The 13,432-nt window shown below is 44.9% G+C and overlaps 2 protein-coding genes across 6 annotated transcripts in view; one reads left to right on the forward strand and one right to left on the reverse strand.

Moving 5' to 3' along the window:
- Window positions 1–4,619: 4,619 nt before the first annotated feature.
- HEBP2 (heme binding protein 2) lies at window positions 4,620–13,430 on the forward strand. Its single transcript, XM_047732113.1, has 4 exons — window positions 4,620–4,830; window positions 5,589–5,724; window positions 6,507–6,687; window positions 12,700–13,430. The coding sequence occupies exons 1-4, from the start codon at window positions 4,729–4,731 to the stop codon at window positions 12,896–12,898; spliced, it is 618 nt and encodes a 205-aa protein (XP_047588069.1). The 5' UTR covers window positions 4,620–4,728; the 3' UTR covers window positions 12,899–13,430.
- NHSL1 (NHS like 1) overlaps window positions 12,404–13,432 on the reverse strand; it is a 249,826-nt gene continuing 248,797 nt past the window's right edge. For all 5 annotated transcript variants that reach the window (XM_047732101.1, XM_047732102.1, XM_047732106.1 and 2 more), the window contains one exon: window positions 12,404–12,413. The gene's annotated coding sequence lies outside the window, so the exon portion shown is untranslated. The remainder of the gene's footprint in view (window positions 12,414–13,432) is intronic.

The following is a 13,432-nucleotide window of genomic DNA, read 5'->3' on the forward strand; positions in this document are numbered from 1 at the left end:
CTCCACCCTCTTGAGGTGAATCAAGGTCTATGATTTGCTTCAGTCAATGAAATATGGATGGAAGTGACTTGTGTAACTTTCTGCAGGAAGCATTTATCATTGATTCTCCTTGTTCACAGATTCTGTATGTGCAAGTTCACTGACTTGTTGGTCTGTATTCAGAACTCCAATGCTCTCATCACCTTCTTGGTCACTGGTGGACATCTGCCTGTGGAGAGCTGTGAGAAAATCTAGCCACGCGAGGCACGCATTCCCGGCTCAGGTTAAATAAGGTGGAGCTCTCTGCCTTCTAGTCTCAGCTGTCATATAGTAAACAAGCCTTTTTTGCAGTCTATTTAGTTCTGTGGTTTTCTGCATTTTTGTGCTTCTTGTTGATTTTGTTGCTTAAAATGGCCTCTGAACATAGCACTCAAGTGGAGGAGATATGTGTGTTATATAAGCTTCATTAAAGTACGAGCTACAGCGTTGTTGGTGAAGATCTCAATGTTCATGAACCAACAATATCTATTAAATAAGGTCTCTTTATACAATAACGCATATAAAACAAGGTTACTTAGTGATGAGTTGGCAAAGATGTTGTGACCGGAGGTTCACAGGAACCTACCTCTGTATTTCCTCTGGAATCAATAGTTCGGGATTCATTAATTCAATGTTCGTGATGGCTTGATTTTTTTTTTTAAGATTTATTTATTTATTTGTCAGAGAGAGAGAGAGAGAGCGCACAAGCAGGGGGAGCGTCAGGTGGAGGGAGCAGTAGGACCCCACACTGAGCAAGGAGCCCGATGAGGGACTCGGTCCTAGGGCCCTTGGATCATAACCTGAGCTGAAGGCAGAAGCTTAGCTGACTGAGCCACCCAGGTGTCACTCATGGTGACTTTATAGAACAAAGCTGCTGCAAGTCATGAGAACCGACTGCGGCCACTGCCGCAGGGCTATGCAGGCTCCTTCCCCTGCTGGGGTGAAGTGCAGAAACCTGTTCTCACCCCCACCCTCGCCCCCAATGGCACCACCACATGTGTTGTAAAGCTTCAACAGAGTATCTTTTTCATACTGTCATACAAACAGTGACTAAATATGTGCTAATAGAACAATTTTACCATAATTAATCAACAAGAAAACTAGCTAGATTATTTTGACATATGGGTATAAAACTTGAGCCTTCTGAATCTCATTAAATTCATGCTAACTGAAATCCTATTATTCTGAAATAAATCCTTTTCTTTCCCTCCTTCTGTTCTTACATGTGGCTAATTATCACCTTATAAATATAGATAACTCAACTGAGTCACCTGCTGTTATCTTCATTAATTGGGCATTCCACACCCTATTAAGTGAATGTCTCCAAATTCAGCCTCAGTTTTTCTACAACTGCAGATGAAAAGAACAACAGGAGTCTTAAACAATGTAAATTATTTCTTTTTCTCTTAAAACATTCTGAGAAGTAGGGGCGCCTGGGTGGCTCAGTGGGTTAAGCCTCTGCCTTCAGCTCAGGTCATGATCTCAGGGTCCTGGGATCCAGCCCCGAATTGCATCGGGCTCTCTGCTTAGCAGGGAGCCTGCCTCCTCCTCCCCCTCTGCCTGCCTCTCTGCCTACTTGTGATCTCTCTCTCTGTCAAATAAATAAAAATCTTAAAAAAAAAAAAACTTTCTGAGAAGTAAAATTATATTCCTAACTTTGCCAAGTGACTTAAGCAAAGGATCACATGTGATAGCAGTTAAAATAATCAGGCTGTTTTAAAAAAAAATCAGTCAAAATTCATTATTTCGCCTTCACTAAAGAATTCTTTTTTTTTTTTTAAAGATTTTATTTATTTATTTGACAGAGAGAAATCACAAGTAGGCAGAGAGGCAGGCAGAGAGAGAGGAGGAAGCAGGCTCCCTGCTGAGCAGAAAGCCCGACGTGGGGCTCGAACCCAGGACCTGGGATCATGACCTGAGCCGAAGGCAGCGGCTTAACCCACTGAGCCACCCAGGCGCCCCTTCACTAAAGAATTCTAACTTAGATCAGCATAATGATAAAATTGATGTAAACACTAGCAAGTATCATGTGTCCACTAGTTAGGACAGGGAAGGGGAAAGGAGAAAGAGGACATCAATTGTTTTAAAAGCAGTAGGATCACACAATGGGATGGTCATCAGCAATAAAAAAGAATGAAGCACTAATATGTGCAACAACACAGATGACTTCTGAAGACATTACACTCCGAGAAAGATGTCAGTCACAAAAGAACACGTGTTATTTTCCACTTAAATGAAATGTTCAGAATGGGCAGATCCACAGAGATAGAAATAAATTAGTGATTGCCAGGGGCTGGGAGCTTTTCGAGATTGGGAGTGACTGCTCAATTGTATGGGGTTTCTTTTTGGAGTGATGAAATGTTCTGGAATTGGATAGTGATGGTGGTTGTACACCGTACTGAAAATACTGAAATCCACTGAACTGTATACTTTAAAGTAGTGAATCTTACATTATGTGAATTGTAGCTCAAAACACCCTTATTTTTACATCAGGCATGCACAATAAGATGGCTATAATCAAAAAGCAAAGTGGTAACAAGCATTAGTGAGGGTGTGGAGAAACAGATTGTTCAAAGCCTGCTGATGAAAACCTAAAAGGGTACACCTACTTTAGAAAACAGTCTGGCTGTTCCTCAAAAAGTTAAATGCCGTGTTACCATTTGACCCAGCAAATCCCACTCCTTGGAATTCACTCAAGATGAATGAAAACATGTCCATACAGAAACCTGGGCACAAATGTTTGTGGCAGCATCCTCACAATAGCCCAAAGCTTGAAACCACTCGAACGTCCATCAACTGATGAAAAATATTTATCCAATGGAATATTCTCAGCCACCAAAAGGAGTGAAGCAAGGATGCATGCTACAACATGGATGAAACCTGAAATATTTTGCTCAGTGAAGGAAGTCAGTGATAAAGGACCACACGCTGCATCCTATATGGTCTGTATGCTCGCATCCCCCCAAAACTCATGTTTTGAAAACCAAATGCTCTATGTGATGGTATTAGGAAGTGGGGCCTTGGGGAGGTGATAGGTTAGGAGGGCAGACTCCCTCATGAATGGGATTAGTGCCCTTATAGAAGAAGCCAGAGAAAGCTGCCTTGCCCCTTCCACCTTGTAAGGACGCCACCAGCAGTCTGCCTCCCGGAAAAGAGCCTGCGCTGAACTTGCTAGCATTCTGATCTTGGACTTCCCACATCCAGAACCCTGAGCAATAAGGTTCTGTTCCTTGTAAGCCCTGAGAGAGTGGGACCTTACGACACTGCATTATTTCATTTATATGAAATGCCAGAAAAAGCAAACCTATAGAGACAGAAGGGAGATAAGTAGTTGCCTATGGCTGGGGAATGGGGAATTGGGGAGTGATGGCTAAGGAGTATGGGGTTTGGGGTCCAGGAAGAGGTGATAACAATGCTCTAAAATTGATTATAGTGGGGCACCTGGGTGGCTCAGTAGGTTAAGCGGCGGTCTTCCGCTCAGGTCATGATCCCAGCCTCCTGGGATCGAGCCCCTCAGCAGGCTCCCTGCTCAGCCGAGGGCCTGCTTCTCCCCCTCCCTATGCCTGCCGCTCTGCCTACTTGTGCTCTCTATCTCTCTGAGGAATAAAAAATAAAAGTCTTTAAGGAAAATGTAAAGTTGATTGTAGTGATGGTTGCACAACTGTGAGTACACTGAAACACTGAATGGTACACCTTAGATGGGTGAATTTGATGGTATGTGAATTATATCTCAGTAAAGCTCTTAGGAAAAATAAAGGATAAATCCAACCACAACGTTTTAGAAGCACAGAGTCCTTTGTGTACCTCGCTGTACCCCCTCATTTCTCTGCCCCCCTTTCACCTCCCTCCCTCCAGCCTGATAGTTCTAGTGGGACCACCTCAGAGGTTCTGGGATCATTCCAGGGAAAGGTCATTAAACCAGGACAGTTTAAGATTGTCTCCAGGCCTGACTGTAGCCCCATCTGACTCCTCCCCCGGCGGACCTTGATGGCTGTTGGGCACCTTGGACACCTTCTAGGTGTGAGTAGGACCTCATGTCTCTGGCTGCGCCCGGGATCCGATTTGTGCACGGAGCCCTGGGCCCACGGCGGGAGGGGGTGGGGCAGAAGATACAGCCAAGGTCCCAGTCGGCAGCCTGTCCACCGTCCCACCGGGCGAGCAGGCTCCCTCCCGTCTCCCACTGAGTGCACCCAGGGTGCGGGCCGAGCTCACGCCGCTCTCCGGAGTCGCCCGATCTGCAGAACCGGCTTCCTGCGCGGGTGGAGCCGCAGAGAGGTTCCCAAACCGGTTACACCAGAAACCCCGCAAGCCAGTCTCTGAGTCCTCCACCCCCGGCTTCCACAGCCGACACCTCTGCGCGCAGGGGACGGGAGGGAATCCCAAAGGACGCCCGCCTAAGCGAACCCTGCAGTCCTGTCTCCCGCCCTCACCGCTGCGGTGTTGCGGGCGGGGGTGGGGGGGATCCGGGCAGAGGGGGCGCGGCCCCGCCGGACCTGCGGTCGCAGCGCCCCCTCCCGGCCCAAGCGCGGGCGAACTCGGGTCCCCCGCACTGCGGGGAGGAGGGACGCGCGTCGGCCGGGTGACCTGGGCGGGCAGCGCCGGGGCGGGGACTCGCGGCGGAGCAGGCGGGAGCGGCGCGCACACGCAGCGGGGCGGCCCCTTCCTGGCTCGGCTCGCCAGCCTCTTTCCCCCCGAGCGTCGGCGCCGCCCATGGCCGAGGTGCTGGAGCCGGACCCCGCGACAGCCGAGCGCGCGGCGGCCCAAGCCGTGGAGACGCCGGGCTGGACGGCCCCGAAGGACGCGGGCCCCCAGGTAGGCGCCTCCCGCGGGCTTGGACGGTCGGGTGCGGGCCGGAACGCGCCGGAGGTTTTGCAGTGGGACCGGAGGGTCCCGAAGATTTAAGTAAAAACTTCAATTTTAAAAAAGTTGTCTGGGGGGGCGCCTGGGTGGCTCAGTGGGTTAAGCCTCTGCCTTCCTCTCGGGTCATGATCTCAGGGTCCTGGGATCGAGTCCCGCGTCCGGCTCTCTGCTAGGCAGGGAGCCTGCTTCCTCCTCTCTCTCTATCTCTCTCTCTCTGCCTGCCTCTCTGCCTACTTGTGATCTCTCTCTGTCAAATGAATAAAATTTAAAAAAAAATTTAAAAAAAAAAAAAGTCTGGGTCCCCAGTTCCGTTCCTGCTCAGAGGGGAAAATTCGGTTGGTTAGCCGTAACCCTGGATCATGGCCACATCTCCATTTCAACTGGCCACATCTCAGTTTCTTGTGAGGTTAAAGAAAGAAAAAGGAATTGATCAGGTCCCAGAGCCCGCAGAGGACTCTCCAGCCCAGAGGACCTAACAGATGCTAGGTGTTAATGTCAACGGAGCCGACTCCCGACCTCTGCGGGGGGCGGAGGCCTCCACAGTCTCTCATCCAAGGATGGGAGCCTCAGGAGAGGGGCCCCGCCAGGTTGAAGGAACCAGAACCCGGGGTCCATCCCAGGTGGACCTGAGATCAGGGAACCTGGACTGTTGCCTCGCACGTCCTGTCTTTTTCGAATTGCTTCCCCCAGTTTTCTCTGTTCCATTTTAGCCCGGAAGTTACGAGATCCGGCACTATGGACCCGCCAAGTGGGTCAGCACTTCCGTTGAGTCCATGGACTGGGATTCAGCCATCCAGACTGGTTTTACAAAGCTGAACGGCTACATTCAAGGCAAAAATGAGAAAGGTGAAGACAGTTTACCTTATAATTATATATATTGCGGTCGAGTCCCCTGGCTTATTCCTGTGTTTTAGCTTATTAAAGAAAGATACTTTAGAACAGAAAAATAATGAGATCATCAAAGACTTAGTGTTTGAATGCAGACACTCCGCTCAGGACCCTTAACAGAGTCTAGAGGAGGCCAGTGCTTTTCAGCCTCTGTTCTTGTCTGTTTCTGCTGGATGAGCTAGGCCTCTGTGTAACTACTGTTAAGTCCATTTCATGGCTAGTAATTGGGTGAGGTAATTTGGTGACTGGTAGGTTAAGAGTGATCAGGAAGCAGGAAGGCACAAAGAACCCAAGATTCAGGGTCTCAAGACATCTGGGTCCAGCTCTTTCACTATTTGTGTTTTAGCGGGTCACCTAGCCTGTGGGATCTCAGTTTCTGAATTGTTAAGAAAGAAAGAAAGAAAGAAAGAAAGAAAGAAAGAAAGAAAGAAAGAAAGACGGATAAGCCTGTACTATATGATCTCTAATTTTCCCTTCCATCCCTAAAACTAGATTTTATTAACCAAAAATACTAATAGTAGAGAAAGTGTTTAATGTGGCCAGGGGATAATTGAATCATTTGCCCTTATTTTTTAAGGATGAAAATTATCTCAAAGGTAAATTTTATGTCAGTACCATAATGTAAGTCAGGAAACTCCAATCAAAAAATAATAGGTTATGTTTTTAGAAGTAGTCGTAAAGAAACTAAATCTGTTTTCACGGTCTTTTCATGGCATTAAATATGTTATTTTATGGTCCAGAGATGAAGATAAAGATGACAGCTCCGGTGACAAGCTATGTGGAGCCCGGTTCAGGTCCTTTTAGCGAGTCTATCATTACCATTTCCCTGTACATCCCCTCTGAGCAGCAATCCGATCCGCCCCGGCCTTCAGAGTCAGATGTCTTCATTGAAGACAGAGCTGAAATGACTGTGTTTGTACGGTAAGTGGTAGATAATTTATGGCCCTGCCCACTGCTAGCTTTCCTTGCCTGCTCTCGGTTTTGCTCCTCTGCCATTTCATTGGGCTTTTCACCCTTCTGGTAAAAAAAGAGGTCTAACGCATTTTCATGGTGTTTCCCTCCTGGCTTAGTTTTATGTGTTACTAAGGGGCTACTGCAAGGTACAATCCATTCATGTAATGAAGAGCTTGTTGCATACCTTACACAGCTAAGACACAATGCACATTAATCTCCACCTGCCATTGAGGTAACCCTGAACAAAAATCCTAACACACAGGGCACAGTACCCCTCCTCCCAGCTTCTAGATTCCGATAGCCCCAGACTCTTCCACTGTGCCCCAGCCCGAGGGATGCTGGCTGCTTCCAGCAGTCATTGCCTCTGTTCGTTGAGTGGTTCCTTGTACTGTTTCTGGCTTCCAGTACCTGTGTCAAACTTAAATTCTCTCTGTTGAAATATAAAACATGCACAGAACATGCTAAGAGTCTTGTACTGGTGTCACTTTATTCCTTTCTCCCTCTTGTCACCACTCACCCACTAAAGGAATCTGTCTCTGTTTCCACGGACAGTCTGGGGGAGCCTGTACTATCTCCTTGGGAATGCCCTTGTCACCGTCAGCAGTGCCCTTGCCTTTGTCACATGATGACCGCTCTTGCCCATGTGACCCCTGCGGTCTTTGTGTATTGACTCATCTGTTCTCTGGATGCTGATTCATCCTGTTATGTCTCAGAAAGTCACTGTCTTGCCGTTCTCCTCCTCCCATTCCTCTTTCTCACCCAGAAAGTGCTATTGACAGCTCGCATTGACCCCCATGTCAAAGCAGACTTACGCTGAGTGATCTGTTTATAAAGCTTCAACCACGTGTGTCTAGTGACTCTCAAAATTTGGTGTATCCAGCCCTGATTACCCTAATTGCTGGACATTTCCATTGCGGGGGTAGGTGGGGATTAAAGTCAACAGCTCTACAAGTGAGCTTTCCCCAGTCCTCAATGTATGTGAGCAGTGACCTTTATCCACCAGATAACCTCCCCAGCAGGACTCCAAGGCCATCATCAGCGCACTCTTCCCTGACAACTGGTTACAAGATCCGATCCAGTCTCCTTGGAAATGATCCACAATTCTGTTCCCTTCTCCCCTTCCCTGTGACTTCTTCAGGTCGCCATCTTCTAGGAACCACACGTCAGTCATCTCTGTATCCCTCAGGGCTCGGCACAATGCTGGACCCTCAGTAGATGCTCGGATGTCTCTTCATCTCAGGTCTTGACTGTTCCACTTCAGTAGCCTCCCAGCTTCTGGGAGTAACCTGCCCACCCTTCCCTTCCCCTCGTGCTCCTCACAGGAATCCATGGTCTTTCTTACTACAACAGCAGCAAAACAAAAACCTCAACCTGTTACTTCACTAGAAATCTCTGTGACTTTCCACTTGCTTTGGGGGGGGCGGAGTTCAGATTGTTCACAATGTCTTTTAAAACATGGCCCAGACATGTCTCCCCACTAGTTATGTTCCGCTGACCTTCCCACCCTTCCCCAAGCAGCCCATGTTCTTCCACATCTCTCCTTTTTCTTAAGTTTTTATTTAAATTCTAGTTAGTCAACATACAGTATCCTATTAGTTTAAGGAATTCAACACGTCCATCCATCACCCAGAGCTCATCACGACAAGTGCCCTCTTTCATCCCTATCACCTGTCCCACCCATCCCCCACCCACCACCCCTCTGGTAACCACCAGTTTGTTCTCTATAGTTAAGAGTCTGTTTCTTGGTTTGCCTCTCTTTTTCCCCCCTTTTGCTCATTTATTTTGTTTCTTAAATTCCACATATGAAATCATGACATTTGTCTTTCTCTCACTCATTTTGCTTACCATAGTACTCTCTAGCTCCATCCATGTCATTGCAAATGGCAACATTTCATTCTTTCTATAGCTGAGTAATATTCCATTGTGTATATATAGCACATCTTCTTTATCCATTCACCCATTTGAGCTGTTTCCCTGTTTTAGCTATTGTTGATAATCAGGCTGTAATCATCAGGGTGCATGTATCCCTTTGAATTAGTATTTTTGTATTCTTTGGGTAAATAACTAGTAATGCAATTGCTGGACCATAGGGTAGTTTTTTTTTTTTTTTCTTTTTTAACTTTTTGAGGAACTTCCATACTGTTTTCAGAGTGCTGCACCAGTTTGCATTCCCATCAACAGTGCAAGAAAGTTCCCCCTTCTCCACATCCTTGCCAACACCTGTTGTATCTTGTGTTGATTTTAGCCATTCTGATAGGTGTGATGTGGTATCTCATTGTAGTTTTGACTTGCATTTCCCTAATAAGTGATATTGAGCATCTTTTCCTGTGTCTGTTGGCCATCTGTTTGTCTTTTTTTTTAATAATTTATTTTTTTATAAACATATAATGTATTATTAGCCCCAGGAGTACAGGTCTGTGAATCGCCAGGTTTACACATGTCACAGCACTCACCATAGCACATGCCCTCCCCAGTGTCCATAATATCTGTTTGTCTTCTTTGGAGAAATGTCTGTTCATGTCTTCTGCCCATTTTTAAATTGGATTTGTTTTTTTAGGTGGTGAGTTTTCTAAGTTCTTTATATATTTTGGATACTAACCCTTTATCAGATATGTCATTTGCAAATATCTTCTCCCATCCTGTAGGTTGCCTTTTAGTTTTGTTGATTGTTTCCTTCACTTTGTAGTTTTTTATTTTTATGTATTCCCAATAGTTTACTTTTGCTTTTGTTTCTCTTGCCTTAGGAGACATATCTAGAAAGGTTGCTATGGGCAATGTGAAAATTACTGCCTGTGTTCTCTTTTAGAATTTTATGCTTTCAAGTCTCACATTTAGGTCTTTAACCCATTTTGAATCATTTTGTGTATGGTGCAAGAAAGTGGCAATTTCATTCTTTTGTAGGTTGCTGTCCCATTTTCCCAGTGCCCTTAGTTGAAGAGATGATCCAATATCCCATTGAACATTCTTTCCTCCTGTGTCAAAGATTGATGATATAATTGTGAGCTCAGTTCTGGTTTTCTATTCTGTTCTATTAATTTATGTGTCTATTTTTGTGTCAATTCCATACTGTTTTCATTCCTACAACTTTGTAATGTAACTTGATGTCTGAAATTGAAATGCCTCTAGCTTTGTTCTCTTTTTCAAGGTGGCTTTCACTATTCAGGGTCTTTTGTGGTTCCATATAAATTTTACTGTTTGATCAAGCTCTGTGAAAAATGCTGTTGGTATTTTGATAGGGATTGCATTAAATATGTAGATTGCTTTGTATAATATAGACATTTTAACAATATTTGTTCTTCCAATCTATGAGCATGGAATGCCTTTCCATTTCTTTGTGTCCTCTTCAGTTTCCTTCATCAGTATTTTATTTTTTAAAAGATGTTATTTATTTGAGAAAGGGAGAGTGAGAAGCATGAGTTGGGGGAAGAGAGGAAGAGAGAGAGGAAGCAGCAGACTCCACACTGAGGAGGGACCTCCCCCACCCCACAAGATGGGGCTTGATCCCAGGACTCTGGAATTATGACCTGAGCCGAAGGCAGACGTTTAACCAACAAAGCCACCCAGGTGCCCCTTTCATCAATATTTTATAGTTTTCAGAATACAGGTCCTTTACATCTTCGATTAGGTTTATTCCTAGGGATCTTATGGCTTTTGGTGCCATTGTAAATGGGATTGATTCTTTAATTTCTCTCTCTGCTGTTTCATTATGGGTGTATAAAAATGCAACAGGTTTCTGTAAATTGATTTTGTATCTTGCAACTTTACAGAATTCATTTATCAGATCTAACAGTTTTTTGGCAGAGTCTTTCAGGCTTTCTATATATACTATCATGTCATCTGCAAATAGTGAAAGTTTTACTTCTTCCTTGCCATTTTGGATGGTTTTTATTTCTTTTTGTTACTGGATCACTGTGGCTAGGACCTTCCACATGTCTTTACCCATGACCTCAGGCAGGTTCCTCAGATTTTCCTTGCCCAAAGCTCTTCTTCTATAAAATATATATAGTTATAGTACCAACCTATCTCATAGGGTTGCCATGAAGATTAAATGAGTTGATTTCTGTAAAATATTAAAACGTGCACCTTGACTTTGCTACTAGTTCTAGCTCTTCATTTCTCCTCTCCATGGAGCATCCACTTTCATCCTTTAGGACTTGATTCAAATGGTACCTCCTCTGCGATGCCTTCCTCAGTTTCTCCAGTTAGCTAGTCACTCTGTTCTTCTGTTATTCTAAATTAGAGTGATAGAGGTACAGACTGTAAGTTTCTCAACAATACAGGAACATGGTCCTCTGTTCATACCCTGCAGCTCCTAGCAAGGCAGGTGCGTGGGAAGAGACTCATATGTTTGTGTACTGAATAAAGCTGTGATGGGTCATTGTAGAACAATATGTATTCAGAGAACAAAAGATGATTTCTAACTAGGGGGATTTGAGATTTGATGTCAGGGCAGAAATAGGATCTGAAAGCAAGTTTCCTTTAGGCAGAACAGACTAAGAGTTGGCTCTTCATTAAGGAAATAATAGATTTAGGAGGTAAACATATGGTTCAGAATTATCATTATTGGTCAACATTCTGAAAATTAGAACTGCTTTATCAATTTATCTTCAACATTTTATTTCATGTACATGTGCATATTAGATTCCTACACTATTTGATGAGGGTTTAAACGATACTGTGTGCCAGGAACAATTCTAGGTGCCTCATGAACATCGTTGAATGAAGTACACATGGTTTGTACCTTTGAGACCTTACATCTTACCTGCAGAATGGTAGGACTAAGCTTTTCCACTGGCACATTGATAATACAACTTATGCAAAAGAAGCCATATTGGGAATATCCATGATTTTCTGTGTTTCCTATTCTTCAAAGTCAAATTCATCATCTATACATAACAACAACTTAGCTAGGTCTGAGTGCTGTCATAATTTAACCTCAGGATAGTTTTGTTTATATACTTGAAAATCTATACTTAAACTTTGATTCTCTTTTCCCATTTGTTATTTAAATCTTTTGACTGTCTTTTCTTCCCCATCCCCATAGCAACCTCCAAACTGGCTCCTTCCCTCCAGTCTCTTTTCCATCTGTCTTTCCCAGATCTATCAAGTCACTTTTGTGCTCAGCATCCTTCATAATAATCTCAAAAGGGCCCTGAGCCAACATACGAGATTCCCCTTTCGGGCTCTGACTCACCTTTCAGAGCTCATTTTGTGCCTCACTATGAATTTGTGTTTTTGAACTTTGGTTTCTTCTCCTTCCCCTTTTCTGGCCCAGCAAAACCATCCACCATTCCAGACTGAACCCAGACAACATCCCTTACCCCTGATTCAGAAATATCCTCAGTGTTCCCAAGCATATCGATCCTGTCTCCATTAAATCTCTTCTCAGGCTGTATCTAAAGAGTTGCCAAAATGTTTCCATCTTCCATTATACTATAAATTCATAGGGTCGAAACTCTATCATAGTCATCAGTAATGTGGCACCTACCCTTTTCCTAAGGGGGACAGAGGGGAGGGGAACGGTTCCATAGAAAATTGGAAGTCTGAAAGGGAGTCTTCTAAGGGGGTTTCCTCTGACCAGCAGCCTCAGCTGGTCAGAGGAAACCCCATGAGGGGAGCTTGTTAGGAATGCAGATTCTCGGGATCCACCCCAGACCTCCTGCGTCTGCATTTGAGCAAGATTCCCAGGTGACCTGTACACACTCGTGAAAAGTCTGAGAAGCAAGAGTTAGAGCACGAGATGGTGAAAGTTCCAAATCTGCCTGCCAGCAGCTGGGATGTGTGCCTCTTCCTGGGTCTCCTCCGTGTGTGGTGAGGCGGCGCTGGGAATGGGAACCAGAGGAGAGGAATGGCCCAGTCAGAAACTGAGGGTGAGGGGCCTGGAAGCTGCACCTGATCCAGCCTTCATCGCGTCCTTTTCAGACTGACATTTACATCGGCATGAACATCACTCATGGTTATTTACTTTCTCCTTTGCAGGGCTTTCGATGGATTCTCTAGTGCTCAAAAAAATCAAGAACAACTTTTGACATTAGCAAGTACTTTGAGGGAAGAAGGAAAAGTTTTCAATGAGAAGGTTTACTACACGGCAGGCTACAACAGTCCTTTCAAGTTGCTTGATAGAAATAACGAAGTATGGTTGATTCAGAAAAATGAACCATCCAAAGAAAACGAATGAGGAAAAAACCCCAGGAAGTTCCGTTTCTTACTGTAGACATCAGCACTGCATACCCGTAAAATGTAGAGTAGTCGCTCTACTTGAGAGAACAACGATGAATTGAGCTTATTTCCAAGGTGCCTTTTAATGTTTGAAGCTTTATCTAGATGCACAGGGAACAGGGGACAGTATTCTAGAAACATGTGAATCAGTCACAGCTCTGGAGGAGTTTACTTCTGTGAGGCTCCCGGGAAGTGTCCTGTTACTTGACCCTTCTTCACATCATGTTGCCTTTTTCAACTTGGATTTGTGTCCTTTGGATGTTATCCCCTCCAGATATTATCAAAAAAAATGTTAAAGAGGTATTCTGTGTGGCACGGCTGTGAAGCCTCACAAGGTGAAGTTCAATTGAAAGCAAAAATCAGATTCTTGGAGTGCCTGGGTGGCTCAGGCATTAAGCATCTGCCTTCGGCTCAGGTCATGATCCCAGGGTCCTGGGATCGAGCCCCGCATTGGGCTCTCTGCTCAGCGGGGAGCCTGCTTCCCTCTCCCACT

This window comes from Lutra lutra, chromosome 6 (assembly GCF_902655055.1).
Source record: "Lutra lutra chromosome 6, mLutLut1.2, whole genome shotgun sequence".
In the NCBI taxonomy this organism is placed as follows: Eukaryota; Metazoa; Chordata; class Mammalia; order Carnivora; family Mustelidae; genus Lutra; species Lutra lutra.